Source organism: Micromys minutus (genome assembly GCF_963924665.1).
Source record: "Micromys minutus genome assembly, chromosome: 29".
Taxonomy (NCBI): Eukaryota; Metazoa; Chordata; class Mammalia; order Rodentia; family Muridae; genus Micromys; species Micromys minutus.
In genome coordinates, this window is record NC_137964.1 from 1393987 (window position 1) to 1411795 (window position 17809).

Here is a 17809-nt window from a genome sequence, read left to right on the forward strand (position 1 = left end):
AAAGTTCCAGCAGTCTGAGGTCCATTTTGGTGGGAAAGCCACAGTGGCAGCAGCGGAAGGTTGTGTGTTCTGCACTGCATCACTTCCTCCAGCAGGCCCCCCAAAAAGTTTCACAGCTCTCAGCCACAGTGCCGCCATCTGGGAGCCAGGAGTACACACATGCTCATGAACCTAGAGAGGACATTTCACATTCAGGACACAACCATACCTTTACTTACGAGTTGTTTTCTTCTCCTTGTTTGAAGAGCCACCATATTTCACTACTGAGCCAGAGAGCCGGATTTTAGGGGAAGTGGAAGAGACCGTGGACATCCCGTGTCAAGCCATGGGTGAGTATGGGCAGTCCCGGATGGGGACCCATGGTCAATGTCCGTGACTATCCAGAGCCACCTTTAAGTCCTTCTAGTGGGACAGGGAGCATGAAATTTGGAAATACTAGACACTCAATGCCCAGCCTGTGACCTTGCTGAAAGAAGTCACCACTGTGAAGATCCTTGTTTGTCTGTAGCACGTTCTGGGGTGGCAACATGTAATGTCTTCTTACCCTCAAGAAGTGAAGGAAGCTCTTTCCCCTTGTCTGCCCTAGAGACAGAGGACTCGGAAGACCCTGTGACTCCCCTCAGGGTCTGGGTTCCTCAGAGTGTATGAGCCTAAGAGCATGGCTCTAAGGACACCCATCTTCATCCCCAAGATGATAAGGACTGGGGACCACATCCACCCATCCATTTTTTAAGAAAAGGAGAGTTCTTTTATTATTAATTAGTTAATTAAATAATTAACGTTTACAGACAGGATCTCATAGAACCCAGGCAGGCCTCAAACTTGCGATGCAGCCAAGACTGACCTTGAGCATTCACTTGAGCTGCCTGCATCCACCTCTGAGTGCTTGGATTATGGGCGTGAGCCGCCACACACGGTTTATCCAGCACTGAGAATAGAACTTGGGTCTTGTACATGCTTGGCAGGCACTGTGCCAACCAAGTATATCCGGGCCCCATTACTCATGACTCTGAACAGGAACCTTTCCTCCTTTCTGCCCTTTTAGCTCTGGGGCAGCTCTCGAGCTCTTCAAGGCACTGTGCTTGCCTCCCTGTGGCTCCCTGTACCTGTTACCCTGTCCATGAACTTCATACACACACACACACACACACACACACACACACACACACACCAGGGGCTTTACAAGGCAATCCCTTCTGAAGACCTGCATAGATGAAAAGGCTCTTTTCCTGTCTGTTTAGATCTGGCACCATAAAAATGGTTTTCTTCCTCTCACTAAACAGGAAGGGAAGCTTTGCTTTTGTGAGAAACAATGACCCCACTTCGTGAGAGTATTGGGGATCCCGAGTAGCAAAAGTGAAGCAGTTTATTTTACGACCTTGCTAAGCCTGGCATCGGCCTATAGAAAAGGCAGACAGAAATAGAGTCCTAAATTCCCCATCCAATTGTTCAGGATAAAATGCTTTTATCTAAAGGCTGTCCTGGGGCCGGAGACTCCCTCCTTTTCTGAGCTATGGCGGACTGCCTGGGACTCCTCTACCCTAGGACGACTGGGGAAACCTGGACAAGCAGCTAGCAGCAGTGAGCTAGGGAAGACAGGACCAGTGCCTCCTGCTTGTCTCTGGCTCTCTGCTGAGCCTTGAAGGCACCTCATACTGAAAAAGGGACCAGACTGACATATTTCTCACACTACCATCTCTCTACCCACCATTCGATAGAGAAAGCATGGTTAAGTATTATGCTCAGAGACTCCACAATGAAACAAGTTACACACTGGGAAATTACCACCAAACATCTTGAATGTAGAAGTTGTTCACCAAATACCGGGACCGTTCAGCAATGCAGCCCAGCATGCCCCTGCCATGACACTTAGATGCGCCCCAGTGTCTGGGGCTAAGAGTATAACTACCTCCCTATATTCAACCAAGCCCACCCTTTAGTTCTGAAATGGGAACTGTGGGGCTCCTAATAGCTATTGGCAAATGCAGTCACCTCTGACCAGAAGTCCCTTTCAGTGACCTACATCCGACATTTACATTTGCCAGAGAACGTGTGGACTCTGGTCTCCATTCCTGGTCACCCCATCATGGTCACTCTCTAAGCATGCTGTGTTTCTGTTCTCCTCAGCCTCAGCTCTTTTAATGCAGTCATAGAGCAGGATGGGAGAGGAATGGAGCAGTTTCTGGGAGGAGACACTTCATACTGTGGTGGCCATGTCCCCTTGCTGCTAGTGCAGCCACCTCTGAAGTGTAGCTCTGAGTATGAGAATCTACATAAAGTTTGTATTTTAGAACTGAATGTGTTCTCTACCACACACACCACGTCTGCGAGGGTTAGGGTTCCCACTTGACATGAAATTACCCCTAATGGAAACACTCCCACCATCCCATGGAGTAATTATTATTTTTCAATAAATAACAATCCCAACGTTCTCCTCTGACAGGAGAAGGCTCTCCACCTAATTCCTGCAGGGTAAGCTGTTAAGCACAGACTTGCAAATGTGTATTGAACAGGTCTTCCCCACACTGCTCTGCCGCCGTGTGCTTTCCGGTTTTCCCTTAGCTCTGGCACTGAGACAAACCACACGGGAGGGGGAGGGGTGCCCTGTGAGAGCTACATCATGTAATCGCCATTATGAGGTTTTACATGAATTGCATATGCTTTTACCTTGAAATGGATTTTAAAAAGTTGTCCTGATTTAATGAGAGGTGACAGGAAACGTAATTAAGGGAAAGGACTGCCCGGGAACGCATCATCTGGAAATGCTCCCGACATTAGCTCCGTTCATTCTAATGGGCCGTCTACACCCACATACACTGAGACTGAGTCAGGGGCCTGAGTGAACCTTGTAGAATCGTGGCAAAATGTGCTCTTTAAAACTTTAATTCATCTTATAAAGCCAGGCCTGGAGGCATGTGCCTGTAATCCCAGCACTTAGGAGGCAGAAGCAAAAGGGCCAACCGGGCTGTGTAGCAAGATTTGTCTCAGAACCAACAAAAAAAATAATAATTTTTATCTAAGGAAACTGAGAACAAAGGCACCTAAACTCCAGAACTCTTGGTATCTCCTCAGGTTCCCATGCCCATGGCATTTCTGGAGTTTGTTATGTCATATGGGTTTGGGCTGGTTCTCTGTGGAGCCTCTTGCACACCTAGATCTTGATTTATGGGTGGGTGTGGTCCTCTTGGACTTCAGGAAGGTCAAAGATATTCCCCCAGGAAGCTGTTTTCCCCTAGCCCTGAAGGTTTGAGTGGGAATCCTAAATGTTCCCTACTCAAGACTGGGTTGGCCAGGCATTAAAATGCTGTTGTCCATCAGTCCTGGGCTATGCGAACTGACTACTGCCATGGCGGAGAAGGGTTTCAGAAGTCCACACCTGCTGCTTAGGCTGCAGACAGTCTTTTCTCTACACCACCTAGGTTATGTAAGCCTGTCCCAATGCCCACCAGGGAAGCCAAGCCTTGTTTCTCACTGAGAAACAAACATGAAAGGAACCTGGGTTCTGAGCCTGTCTGGTCCTCTAGTCCTTCTAGTCCAGTACCCTGCCATGCTGTCAGCTTATTCAACTCTTGGGGGACAGGTACAGGAGCTTGCTGCACCCCCCCCCCCACTTCCTGTTGTCATAAGGGTCTTAGGAACAAAGTAAGTTTCTCAGTGTCCATCTTACAAGTTCTCACCTCCACAGTCGGGGCGTGGAGAGAGGGGGATGCTGGCGCTCAGCTCACTTCCTTATTTGTGTTCAGTGAAGGGCCCACCCACATCAAGGGTGAGTCAACCCAATCTAGAAGCTCCCAATGACCAGCCTTCCAAGCAGGGACAGAACCAGAGACATCAATCCTGTCCTGAATTCAAGGGAAGTAACAGTTGAAATCTTTCTAAATGAGTGGAAACCTAGGGCCCTAAGATGAGAGTGAGGAGGATTCCTGGCCCTTGCTTATTCCTTCTTCCAGTTCAGACCTCTCAGTGTGGGTATCTTCATGTAAGATGAGAGACATGTCCCCAACAGATGGGATGTACCACCAGAAGATGGCCTTGGGAGACATTTAGTCTTTACCTGCCTACAGAGACCTCCTGGAGTGCAGTGTTTCTCTCTGTCTCTACCCAGGGGTTCCTCTTCCCACCCTCCAGTGGTACAAAGATGCTGTCCCCCTCAGCAAGCTCCAGAACCCCAGGTATAGGGTTCTCCCCAGCGGAGGCCTGCACATTCAGAAGTTGAGTCCAGAAGACTCCGGAATCTTCCAGTGCTTTGCCAGTAATGAAGGAGGGGAGACCCAGACTCACACCTACCTGGATGTGACCAGTAAGTAACAGTCTGGCCAGCTCTCTAAACACAGGGGGGGTAGCATCTCATCAGCTCCTGACGTGAAAGAACCTGTGATGATTGGAGAGCTTAGGAGAGTTTTCCCTGGGCACACCTGCGAGCCCTGCTCTTTGAAGCCGAGTTCCCAAAAAAAAAAAAAAAAAAAAAAAAAAAAACCCTCCCTTTTTAGACAAGTAGAAAAATATTTCCATTTTCTCCCCCTCTGGACAGAATTAGAAAGACAATTGAGTATATAGTGTACTACTAATCTTTTCCTTTTGATCTTTTTCTCTCCATTAAAAAATTTCATTCTCTAGTTTAGTTTTATTGAACAATTATAGTTCTTTTGTGGGCTTCTTTTATTCTCCCATTAGCAGAAATACCATGGCACCCTGTCTTTGAAAAACTAAAATAAAAGTACAGGTTCTCACTGTATCTGCCGGCGCTTTCTAACCTCCCACGGCTGTAACATTGTTCTTCTGAAATGAAATGGAATTTAGCGGTTACAGAATTGCACCTTTCAAGTTTGCCCTTTTAGAGCAAAGTGTTGATACTGCAGATGTGAGGGCAACTGGGGAGTGTGGCCGTGTGTGTGTGTGTGTGTGTGTGTGTGTGTGTGTGTGTGTGCATGGCCCTGGTGGCTCCCTGTAGTGTGTGACGAGATGGCCACTGTCCTTGACCTGCTTCTCAGGAGTTACAGTTGTTCTCCACATCAGAACACTGGAGGCCAATCTTGCTCTGAGCAGTAGAAATAATACCGGGTTTTTGACGAAAGACACTGAATTTTTGCATCCATCAGAATTACTTAAAACAGACCTTCCAGCTATGGCCAGGGTGTCCTGAGGCAGAGATAACCAGATAGTTTGGGGGTGTTTCTGTGGTTGTTTGTTTTCTTTGAGGGTCTGGTAGACTTTAAGGGGCATGGGCTATGTCACAGCTACATAGCACAGAACGCACAGCCTGTGCATGGAGGGAGGGTGTGGAGTATCTGGACCACCACCAAAACCACTTCTCCTGTCATGTAGGAAAGAGCAGGTGGTACTGCCATGTGCCTGGTCTGGGAAACTGGTTATTTTATCCCAGCATGCCCTTGCTGAATTTCTTTTACGAAGGATTGCGCAGCCCTCACACTGCCTGCCTGTCCCCATGAATAAAAAGAAGCCACAGCATGGAACAGGAGTCCTTAAACATGTATTTCAGCGTCCAGAATGTTCCTGAGAAGTGTAGACGTGTCACCCTGTAGTCGACACAGTCTGTCGCCTAAAGGAAAAGACGGCTGGTTTCTGTAGATGAATGCTTCCTGGACCCCTGGAACTTACACAGGACTTCACTTCCCTGTAAACACCAAACAATGACAGGGGAATAAGAGAGCTGGAGCCACCCCAGGGCGACTACTGGTTTGGACATAGTAATCCTTCCCTCCGGTCCTGCAGTTCTGTGTGAGTTCCAGGCAGGCTTCTCACAGGCAGGGCCACAGCTCACTGTTACCTCCCCTCCCCCACAGATATTGCTCCTGCCTTCACCCAGCGTCCAGTGGACACCACGGTTACCGACGGGATGACAGCTGTCCTGAGGTGTGAGGTGTCCGGGGCTCCCAAGCCCGCCATCACATGGAAGAGAGGCAGGTGGCTCTGCAGAGGCATGCCTGCTGTGGAAAACACTAGAATGCTGTCTGCATTTGTTTCCTTCTTGGTCACTCAGGGAAGACTGAGTAACATTTATTAAACACCTCTGACAGGAACTAAATCCCAGGGTGCGGTGTCAGACAGGTGACCCCAGGCTTCTACAAAATGCGGATACTAGAGAAACGCTGCAGTCAGTAAAGTGTTTGAGGCATGAGTTTGGTCCCAGCGCCCCTGTGTACACGGTGTACCTGCGCAGAGCTGTGAGCCTGACATCCTGGAACAGGCGAAGCAGAGACAGGAGATCCTGGGGGCTTGACGGCCGCACAGTCCAGCCCAGCCTGTGAGCTCCAGGTCTCAGCCGTAGACCTTGTCTCAAAAAATAAAAAAAGGACAGCCTCTACATATATGCTCACCTTTACATGTGAACCTGTGCATGCACACATGTGCATCTACACACACACAAACAGCCTGCACACCGGAGGTTCTCAACCTGTGGGTCGCAACCCATCTGGGTAATCAAATGATTCTTTTATAAGGGCTTAGAGCCAACATAAAACACAGATCTTTACATTATGGTTTATAACAGTAGCAAAATTACAGTGATGAAGTAGCAACAAAAGAATGTTATGGTTGGGGGGTCACGATAACTGTTTTAAAGGGTCACAGCATTAGGAAGGTTGAGACGTACTGCCCTACACACATACTATCTTTTTTGATAAAGCGAAGTCAATGGGAGTTAAAAGGTAGTAATAACTGTATACATATGGTTGTCCTCTACATATGCCCTCACCAAGGGCTGTCTGCTTGCTGGGGTTCCTGAAACAAACACCCAAAGGCAAGATGAGAGTCTGTTGAACAGAATCTCTCAGTGCCAGGCAGCTAGCATGTTCCTGTGTTCATGGGGCTCGGCGCTGATGGGAAGGAATACCTCTCCAGGCGTGTTGTACCCAGGATACTCCCTTTGCGTTCTTCCAGCCACTCCCTCCATCGCCTTCCCTGCCAGAGGCTGTACCTCTAATGCTCCTCTCCTCTCTAGGGGACCTCATTCTGGCCAGTGGCTCTGTCCGGATTCCTAGGTTCATGCTGCTGGAATCTGGGGGGCTGAGGATAGCCCCCGTCTTCATCCAGGATGCCGGCAACTACACCTGCTATGCAGCCAACACGGAGGCCTCTGTGAACGCATCTGCCATGCTCACCGTGTGGAGTAAGGACCGTTCTCTGAGAACCTACTGTGAACCTCCTCTTCTCTCTGCATCAGCTGTGTCCCAGGGATATCAGTGACCCCTTAGATTTTTCTCACCTAGTCCAAAGAAAGTGACTGTTTTTACAACTAATTTATAGAAATCTGTTGAGTAATTAAAATTTCTGTTTCTGAAAGAATAATTAGGAGACGTATCCAGAGATTCACTGGGCTAATTCAAGAGCTGTAACAGATCGACTTTTTAAAATCAGTAGACTTACTATACCCGGTTTGCTGGAATAGCTAAAGTAATGTTTTGATTAATTTTATATGAAAATTGAATTAATCATTGATATCCTAAAGAAAGTATTTAGAAGACCAAGGAGATTGCTCTATCAATAAGATACTTGGTATGCAATTATGAGTTTGATCCTCAGCACACACATAACATTAGGTATACTCTTGGAACCCCAGATTGTAACGTCCCTGGGCACATCTCCAGGTAGAGCAAGAGACTGTCTCCTGAAGTAAAACAAAATAAAATGTGTGTGTGCGTGTGTGTGCGCTCACACACACACACACACACACACACACACACGAACACGTGTGCACACACAACAAAAGCTTTTTTTCTATACAATGGTGTGTGACTACATTACACAGGGATGTTTCTTGTATAGTAGAAGCACACAGTGGGAGCATCCTTTGTTCCGCCAGCTTTTGCCAGTCCCAGCTGTAGGTCGCTTGTTCTTGAAGTGCAGAAAGAATTGCTTTCTGTAACGTGACCATCCAAACACCAAACGTCCCCTGCCTCTAGTGTGTAAGTGCTCCTCTTTCTTCTGCTTACTCCAGTCCGCCTTACTAACCGCTCATTCTTCAAACGGAAGGAGCCGGCACACACTTACAATCTCTGTAAGGGTCTCTGGTGAAAGAGAAAGTTCAAACGCACTCCAATAGTATGTGAAGTTGCAGTTGGTTCTAAAGACACAAACACACACACACACACACACACACACACACACACACACACACACACACACACCACTTCTGCTCATACCTTGCATATTCCCTCATACCATCACTGTACATTTTGATAAATGACCCTTCTCATGAAATTTTTGAGATTTTTTTCAATTATGTGTATGCCTGGGGGTGGGGTAGAGGTACAAGAGTGTAGGTGTCTGCAGAAGAGGGCTTTCAATTCTCCCAAGCTAGGATTACGGGCAGCAATATGCATGCTTAACCACTGAGACATCTTTCTCGTCTCAGATAACCCTTTAAAAATGTTTTATTCGGTATTCTCAAAACCGCAAGAGGCTTTTTAAAAAGCTTATTTAAATTCCTATGATATTGGTGAAGTACTGAAAGCAGGCTTTGTTGTGTTTAGAGGTGCTTGTGTCAAGCAGGTCTGAGGTCTGACTCTCCATAGATCATGTTCCAGAAACTTCTGTGGATCTGTTGGGGATCGATGTTCGGACCATGCTAAGTGACACTACGGTAGCTCCGTGCCCAGCAGACTTACCCAGGCTTCTCAGTCTAGCTGTTCAGAATAGTCACAATAGTCTCATAGGCAAAGACTGTAAGGCTACCAACGTTTCCTGAAACGCAGCTGTCAAGCCATTAGCTGGCCTCAAGTGAAGCCCTGGGACTTTCAAGTTTGAGTCCTCTGTGTGGTGCTAGAGCAATGGCCCCTGGCTGGTGTGTGGCTGACTGTGGGGACACTGCCATCTGCAGTAGCCCTTGTGGGGGGTCCTCAGATATGGGGCGGCCAGTAGGTTCTGTCTCTCACCAGCAGTGTGGTTCTGAGCAGCTCGCAGTGGGCCTCCATGCTCCCTCTCAAGAATTAGGATTGATGATAACCATCACAGGTTTGCTCTTTCGATAAAATCAGTCAGCACAAATAAAAGCGACTTCTCCTCCACTGTTGGTGGGGTTGTAAGCTGGTACAACCACTCTGGAAATCAGTCTGGCGGTTCCTCAGAAAATTGGTTATAGTCCTACCTGAAGACCCAGCTATTCTACTTCTGGGCATATACCCCAAAAATGCTCTAACATACAATAAAGACACATGTACCACAATGTTCATAGCAGCCCTATTTATAGTAGCCAGAAGCTGGAAAGAACCCAGATGTCCTTCAGTAGATGAATGGATACAAAAATTGTGGTATATTCACACAATGGAGTATTACTCAGCTATCAGAAACAATGACTTTATGAAATTCCTAGAAAAATGGATGCATCTAGAGAATATCATCCTGAGTGAGGTAACTTAGTCACAAAAGAACAGACATAATATGCAGTCACTGATAACTGGATACTAACCCTAGAAAGCTCTGAATACCACAGAAACAACTCACAGGCCATATGAAAAAACAAAACAAAACAAAACAAAAAACCAAAGGCCACAAAGTGAAAGCCTCAGTCCTTCTTAGAAAAAAAAAAAGTGTATAGTACCCTCTCAGAGTGTAGTACTCCTGGACCTTAAATCATTAATAATTCAGGAGCTAAGAATATAGCCTGATGGCAATTTTTGGTACTCAAAAATCATTATGTTAAATCTATACACACCAAGAAAACTTTGACTGCTTCCATGTTACGTTCTGTCCTACATTTACTTTATGCTTATGATAACTAGTGAGATTTCAATGCATACTATCAAGCCTTTAAAAGAATCAAGTACTGACAAGAATATATTCATATAGCTTTATGCCAAAATGCTTTTTAAAATCTGTACATGTATCTCTTTCTTTTTAAAATAAAGTTGTAGGGGGAAAAAGCAACTTCTAAAGTCATAGAATGCAATACTGTGTGGGCACTAGAAAATTTTAAGACAATAATCATCTTGGGAAAGAATATAGATTTTATTTATCTGCTACTTATGTGTTTATTTACAAGGATTAAACCCAGGGATTCCACCACCGAGCCACATCCCCAGCCTTCTTCTTACCTTTTCTGTTGAAATAGGGCCTCATGTTTCCTAGGCTGCTCTTAAACTTAGCCTGTAGTTTGCAGGGCATGAACTTATTTCATAGCCCAAGCTGGCCTTGAGTTTGTGATCCTCCTGTCTCAGCCTCCACCTCTATTCCTGCTTTAAGAGTCCAAACTTTAGGCTGGAGAGACAGCTCAGAGAGTCCAGTGCTTACCTTGCTTGAGGGCCTGAGATTGATTGATCCCTAGACCCACATAGAAGAGCTGGGAGTGATGGCCCCGTCTATCCTCCTAGGATCAGGGACTGAGAGGCAGGCAAATACTGGGAGCTCGCTCACCAGCAAGACTACTTGGTGAGTACCATGGCAGTGAGAGAGCCCATCAGAAACACAAGATAGACAGTTTCAGAGGACCAAGCCCTGAGATGGTCCTCAAAACATACAGAGAGACACTCCAGAGAGTCCAGACTCTAAGCATCGCACACGGCCTGTCTCTGTGTTCTGGGGAGTTCGGAAACCAGGATGACTCAGAAGCTTAACTGACTCTGCTGCCACACAGAAAGGCTTGTCCTCCATTCCCTGAGCACCACTGAGTGCTTCCATTTACACCCGTTTTTTGCCAAGATGAGAGAAAATGTGGAGGTTTTGATGTCAGATGACCAGTTCATTATCCCGGAGGGCACAGGCTCCCACACTGCTGACATCATCTGGCTATGACTTGTGTCGTTTCAGATCGAACGTCCATCGTTCACCCACCAGAGGACCGCGTAGTGATTAAGGGGACAACAGCCACCCTGTGCTGCGGAGCTACCCACGACCCTCGGACCTCTCTCCGGTTGCTCACACTGTTCTCATTCTTTAGGACTGGTTAAGATCCCTTGGGTTAATGGGGGGAAAGTCCAGAAGAAGGGAGAGTTTGGGGGGTCTTTGATTTTAGCAGCAGACTTTTGATGATGGCGTCTCCCAGTGTCGAGTGCCATCATTAATCACAGGAATCTGTCTTCCGGTCCAAACTTATGTATTATTTACAGTAGGCTATGCTCCACTCTGTGGCTTCAATACAGCTTCCTGTGATTTTCCTGCCAAGGTTAATACACTGTCTGTAAAACGCACTTGTCAGGGGCTGATGCTTAATGAGACAAAATCCAGAGGGATGGACTAGGATTTCAGTGGTGTTGACATGGAAGCTCTGCAATGCTCAGGAGGGGTTTTCTCGCCTGCGTAGCAGGGAGAAGGAAGGCATGCAGGCGGCAAAGGCAGTAAAAGGGAAACACAGGCAGAAGAGGGAAACACAGGCAGAAGAGGGAGCCAGGAGACTCGGAGAGTCTCCAAATGCCAAGTAGGATATCATGCAGACTGGAAGCTACTGGGGAGAATTGTGGCACGTGGGCTGGGTATGTGGCTCAGTGATAGAGTGCTCACTAGCACGCATGAAGCCCTGGGTTTCATCCCCAGCACTGCATACACTAGGCACATACACACATACACACACACACACACACACATACACACGAACATGCACACACCTGTAATCCTAGCCCACCAGAGGTGGAAACAGGAAGGGAAGAAAGGGAAAGTTGTCCTCAGACACATAATGATTCAGGACAGGAATCATTGTCTCAAAACAAAAACAAGAGCAAGGTGGGCATGGTGGCACACACCTTTAATCCCAGTACTGGGGAGGCAGAGGCAGGGGAGTCTGTGAGTTGGAAGCCAGCCTGTTCTACATAGCAAGTTCCAGGCCTACATGGTGGGACCCTGTCTAAAAACCAAAACAAAGTCCAAAGCCAGGTCACTTCAGGAAAGCCAGGGCCTGGCAGCAGACAGGTGGCCTCAGCAGTGAGCCCCGGCTCAAGGGGCAGGAGAGTTGTAACTTTTCAGGAGAAAGGGAGAGAGATATATCACACAGCATTGTCACCCCAGAGCCACAAGGATGGAATCAGAGTTCACACTGAGCAGAAGGGGTGGCTCTTTAAGCCTGCACTGGGGCCTGGGTTCAGATCCCTGCCCCTCTCCCACCCCTTCAGTGCATCCTCTTCTCCCTCCCCTCCTGACCCTCCAGAGTCTCCAGGGCTGGAATACCACTGTATTCCAGTAAATGCAAGAACCAAAGGAACAAATGGGAAACAAAATGTTAAAGGTACCGAGGGAATCCTGGGAGGCCTGCCCAGAGATCTCGTTCATGCCTAGAGAAGAGTCCAGTCATTGTGACAGCAACAGGACATGGTGTTTAAAAAAAACAAATGCTGGAAGAGCTCAGGGGCATCCACTTGGATGGTCCCTTTGCAGCACCACATGTGGTGGAAGAGACCACCTTTCTGTGAGGGACTTCGGCTGTCCCAGCTATAGAGGGACCCAGGATATCCAGGGCAGTCCATTCTTTCTCTTCAAAGGGACTCAGCTGTCTCTTGTGTTTCGGGGTGTCCTCCTGTGACTAATTCATGAACATTTGTGCTGGGAATATGCAGGGCAGCAAGGACCAGCCCATTTTGAAAACGTGATCGAATTCTTCTCATAAAGAACCAGAACTTTCATCAATCCAGACATCACTGGGGCCTCGCCCAGGGACATTTGGTACTGCACAGGCTCTTAATGGAGTCTATATGGGAAAAGAAAACTGTGCCAAAATGCCCATAAAGATTAAAGGAGGAAGAAAGGTAGCATCAGAGACAGCCTGCCAGTGTGGTGGGCCTGTAGCAGCTATGAGATGCACTGGACTTTGCTCAGGAGATAGGGGTGCCTCCCGAGGGGCCTTAAGCATTGCTGACACAGGAGAGCTAGGTGGGTTCAGTTCAGTAAGTGACAGGTCTGCCTCTGACCACAGGAGTCCCTGTCTCCCAGACACACGCTCAGATATTCACTGTCCTATCTGAGGATTTTGTTTGTTCTATGTGGTTGTGTTTGGGGTGCTACATCTATGTATACAGTGTATATGTATGTGTGCAAGCACTTGTGTACATGTATTCCCATGTGCATAGGCATATACATGTACAGGTGCATGTACACCTACTTGCACATGTTTGGGTAGGTCAGAGGATCTCCACTTCATTTCTAGAGAGACAAGGTCTCTTGCTAAACCAAATGTAGCTAGTCTACCACCCAGCTTGCTCTGAGGATCCCTTCTTTTCCTGAGTGCCTGGATTATGGGCGGGTGGACTGCCATACCCACTTGGCTTTTATGTGGAGCTGGAGTGCTAGATTCCAGTCTTAATGCTTATTCAGGAAGCAGGTTATACCGTGATCCTGCTCCTCCACCTTGTTTTCAGACTGGGTCTTTCACTTAACCGGGAGATCATTGGCTAGGCTAACCTGGAGCAACAGCCACCCCTGGGATCTACCTAGTTTTGCCCCCCAGTGTTGATGTTAGTGGTGTGTGGCACCATCTCCAGACTTTTCGTGTGGATTCTGGGAATTAATCTCAGGTCTTTTTAAATGACAGGCAAACACCAGCTAAATTCTCCCTCCGCCATCACTGTCCACCTTTAGTTAGCAAAGCACCGTCAGCTTTTACAAATTATCTGAGACATCTGCCTGGTCCCACTTACCATAAACAGCCCCAGTTTTACTCTGCTGTCCATACAACTTCTTGTGCCTCGCCATCAGGGAAGGGTGGGGATCCTGTTCTGTGGGGTTTGTGCCAACCCTCTGCTTGGCCCACAGCTACGTTTGGAGAAAGGACAATGTGGTCATCACACCATCCAGCAGCTCCAGAATCGTGGTGGAGAAGGACGGGTCGCTTGTCATTAGCCAGACGTGGTCAGGGGACATAGGAGACTACACCTGTGAAATTGTATCAGAGGGAGGGAACGACTCCCGAACGGCACGGCTGGAAGTGATGTGAGTACCAAGCCTCTCCTGTCTCCAGACTCCCACATGACCACACTTAGCCCATGCGATCAGCCACCATTCAGCTGTGTGTGATAGCAAGATCTTTTCTTTTTACCCGTGTGTGTCCATGTTTGGAGAGGTGTATGTACATATGTTGGGAATAGGGCTGGGTGGTGTGGAGGCCAGAGGTCAGCCTCAGATATCATTTCTCAGGAGCTGGACACCTCGTTTGTTTGAAACAGGGTCTCTTATTTTTTTACCTGGAACCGTCTGGTATGGCTTTTCTGACTGGCCAGGGAACCCCAGAAACCTGCCTGCTTCTACTTCCCCAATATTGCAAGCATGTGCCACAATACATAACATTGTTTTTTGGGTTTGGGGATCAAACTCATGTCTTCATGGTTTCAAGACAAGCACTTTACCAACTGGCTATGGCCCCAGTCTGTCCTTCCTTCCTTCCTTCCTTCCTTCCTTTCTTCCTTCCTTCCTTTCTTCCTTCCTTCCTTTCTTCCTTCCTTCCTTTCTTCCTCCCTCCATCCATCTCTCTCTCTCTCTCTCTCTCTCTCTCTCTCTCTCTCTCTCTCTCTCTCCCTCCCTCCCTCTCCCTCCCTCCCCCTCTCCCCCCTCTCTCCCCACCCTGCCTTCACCTCTCCCCACACCCTATGGCCCAATTCTTTGTTTGGCTTTCAAAATCAAACTGTGTCATTCTTACATAGATGTGTGCTCGTATGTCATCATCCCCACGTGTCCTTCATGTCTCTGCACAGACACCTGTCATGAATGCTGTCCACCTCATTGCCATTATGTGGGGATGAGTTCCATGTGATTGCCCATCAGAGTTTCTGAGTGGTGACAGTGTCAGGTCACCATACCCAAAAGTCCAGAGCCAAGTCACCAACTAGGCCTCCAAGTGAAATCAGCCCAGATGATACCTCCCATTGCATCTTTCACTGTCTTTAAGAGAGCTGTCCCATTACTTCAGACCTAGACCTCTCTGTGGGTCCTGGGCTCAAGTGTGAGCCACTGAGAGAGGGGACCCATCTAGATCCTAGGCTCCTCTCTGCTCACAGAGCAGGAAGCTGAAAGGCCTGCTGCCAATGTTCACTTTTTGATATGTATTTACTTGCTTTATAAAGCTATGTGCCCTCCCAGACAATCCCTGAGCACAGAAATAGAAAATACAACCTGCAAAGAATCGAAGCCTCACAGTTGCTAAGACAGATCTGGTGTCTGATGCCATCTGCCCATCCATCCCATCCACTGCAGGGCATGCTGGGCCATCAGAAGACAACCGCGAGAGGCTTTTCTTACAGCTCTGCCCACCTTGATGCAGGACGGATTCTAAACACAGAAAGCATCCCCTAAAAATAGCATTGGGACACTTTGCGTCCAGCGAGTCTCATTTGTCCCCAGTGCCTGCCCAAAGGATTAAGGATGAAGAAAGCACCTGCAGAGAGCTAAGCCAGGCCTTCTGTGTGTCCCATGCACTCAAAAATGAGCAAATGCAAGCTCTCCAAATTAGAGGAATTTAAAAGGTTGATGACCGGCTATGCTGGAGAGATGGCTCAGCAGTGAAAAGCACTTGCAGTTCTTGCGGACAACTTGAGTTCTTATCTTAGCCCCTACATTGGGATCTCATGACTGCCTGTAACTCCAGCTCCAGGGGATCTGACACACTTTTCTGACTTCCACCAGCACCCATGCACATAAGGCACACACACGTAAATAAAAGATAAAACAATAAAAGTCTAATGATGGGGTTGGGATGTGGCTCCATGGGTAGAACACTTGACATGCGTGCATACACTGAGTTTGGAGTGTAGCAACAATATTAAAGCGGGGTACAAAGAATACCTATAGTCCCAGTACTAGGAAAGCACAGACAAGTGGATCTCTAAGGCTTTCTGGCCAGGCAGTTTATCAGAATTGGTTAGTACAGGTTAAGTAATAGATGCTGTCTCAAATAATGAAGTAAAGAGTGATGGAGGGAGATAGCTGATGTGAACCTCTATCTTACACACACGCACACACACACACACACACACACACGGGAGAGGAACTTGATGTGTAGCACCCAGTCCAGAAAGCCCTAGTATACACTCTGAGACTGAAACAGAAACAGTTCCTTTCTACCTCCTATTTATCCCTCCAGTATGACTGATTCTCCTCAGACCCTGGTCATCCCTGGGGAGCAAAGTCACCCTCATTAGCCACGATGAACCAGAAGCCCAGTGTAGACCTTAAGAGTAGCCTTGGGCCTATTTGGCTTTGGGCAGCCAGGGTCTCCTCAACCCTTCCTGTCAGCACTGGTGCCCTGAGACCCCTGAGCTCTCTCAGTCCTGCCCTGTCCTCAGCCTCCTACTGCCTCTGTGGTGCAGCTTGTGTCCCCTGCTGGTGTCACCCGAGGGCTCCTCCTGGTCTCCTGACATTCAGTCACAGGTGCCTCCCAGTTTGTCCTGGCCTATACTCCTTATAATACCAACCACACTGGAAGGGAGAAGGCCACCATTCAGACCTTCCTTCTCAGAAGTCCCTTAGCATAAATGTTTGCATTCTGGGTGCCTACCTTACCAACAGGTGCCCAACCCCAACGAGTACATACTGAGGTGTTGGCTGAAGGCACGTAGGAATACACTGATAATTACCTGTTGTAGGCCACTGAGAGCTTCTCCTCCTCTCTTACCTTCAGTGTATGTCATGGGAATGAACATACAGGTCTGCTGTCTATCAAAAGTGCAGCTCCGCTGCCCCCTCAGTTCGAGATTTTTTTTAAATCACTTTGATGATGTTGGAGAACACAGCCAGTGAATTCAAGTAAGTCTCCATGCTAGTCACGGAGAACTCTTAGATCATTCAGTCTGGTATCAAATAAGTAAGTGTTAGCAGTTCATACAGGCTCCGTCAGCACCAACCCAATTGATACTTCCAATGCAGCACATTCTTTTTATCCTGCTCCGTGTTTATGTTCTGCTGATTTACATATCTTCCCCACTATTTACTTATTTGATTTCCTCTAAGTAAAATACATTTTTCAGCAAATGTTGCTGCATGTATAAAATAATAGGCTTTCTGCGATGGTGAAACACCTCATTGCTAAAGATAGAAATATTTGCAGATCTGTGATTCAAACCAATTTGGGTGCCACCGGCTGCAGAACTGATTCAGAAGGCTGTAGACCCCTGGGAGTTGCTGGTGTAATAAACACGGTACTCTTCCAAGTCGGAATGAATGGGGAGAGTGGTACGTCCTTACATCTAGAGAGCTCTCGGGACTGGGGAGATGGTTCAATCAGTGAGATGCTTACCAGGAGGTATGTAGGCCTGCATACAGATGTCCAATGCCTTGATGAGATGCTGGGCGTGAAAGCGTGTACCTGTAACCCCAGAGCTGGGGAGGCAGAGACAGGCCAATCCCTAGAGCTTACTGGGCAGCCAGTCTAACTTGACTGTTAAGCTGCAGGTTCAGTCTCTGTTCAGACTCTGTCTCAGAAAATAAGATGCACAGAGACAATGAGATGATTCATGTCCTATAACCTAAGTTCAAGCCCCATATCTGACAAGAAAGATGGGAAGAAACACTTTATACAACATCTTCTCTGTTATCCACATACACATGTGTGCTAATGCAGGAACGTACACCATACACACACACACACACACACACACACACACACACACACACACATACACCACACACACACCACACACAAACACACACACATACCACATACACACCACACACACACACACACACACCTCACACACACACACACACACACCACACGCACACACATACACACATACCACACACACACACACACACACACACACACACACACACACACACACACCACAAGGACAAGCCACACAGACATGCATACAAAGATCTGGAGACACCAAGGCACCAGCAATGGCCAGAGTGAGGACACTAGCAACAATTCAGAAACGCA

At 47.6% G+C, this 17809-nt stretch overlaps 1 protein-coding gene across 1 annotated transcript in view; it reads left to right on the forward strand.

Moving 5' to 3' along the window:
* SDK1 (sidekick cell adhesion molecule 1) overlaps positions 1-17809 on the forward strand; it is a gene marked incomplete at both ends in the record, with an annotated part of 923105 nt that overhangs the window by 676144 nt on the left and 229152 nt on the right. Inside the window, 6 exons of the mRNA XM_080940510.1 lie at positions 246-329; positions 4106-4300; positions 5805-5921; positions 6962-7129; positions 10765-10867; positions 13693-13869. Coding sequence (XP_080796636.1) covers positions 246-329; positions 4106-4300; positions 5805-5921; positions 6962-7129; positions 10765-10867; positions 13693-13869 — 844 coding nt within the window. The remainder of the gene's footprint in view (positions 1-245; positions 330-4105; positions 4301-5804; positions 5922-6961; positions 7130-10764; positions 10868-13692; positions 13870-17809) is intronic.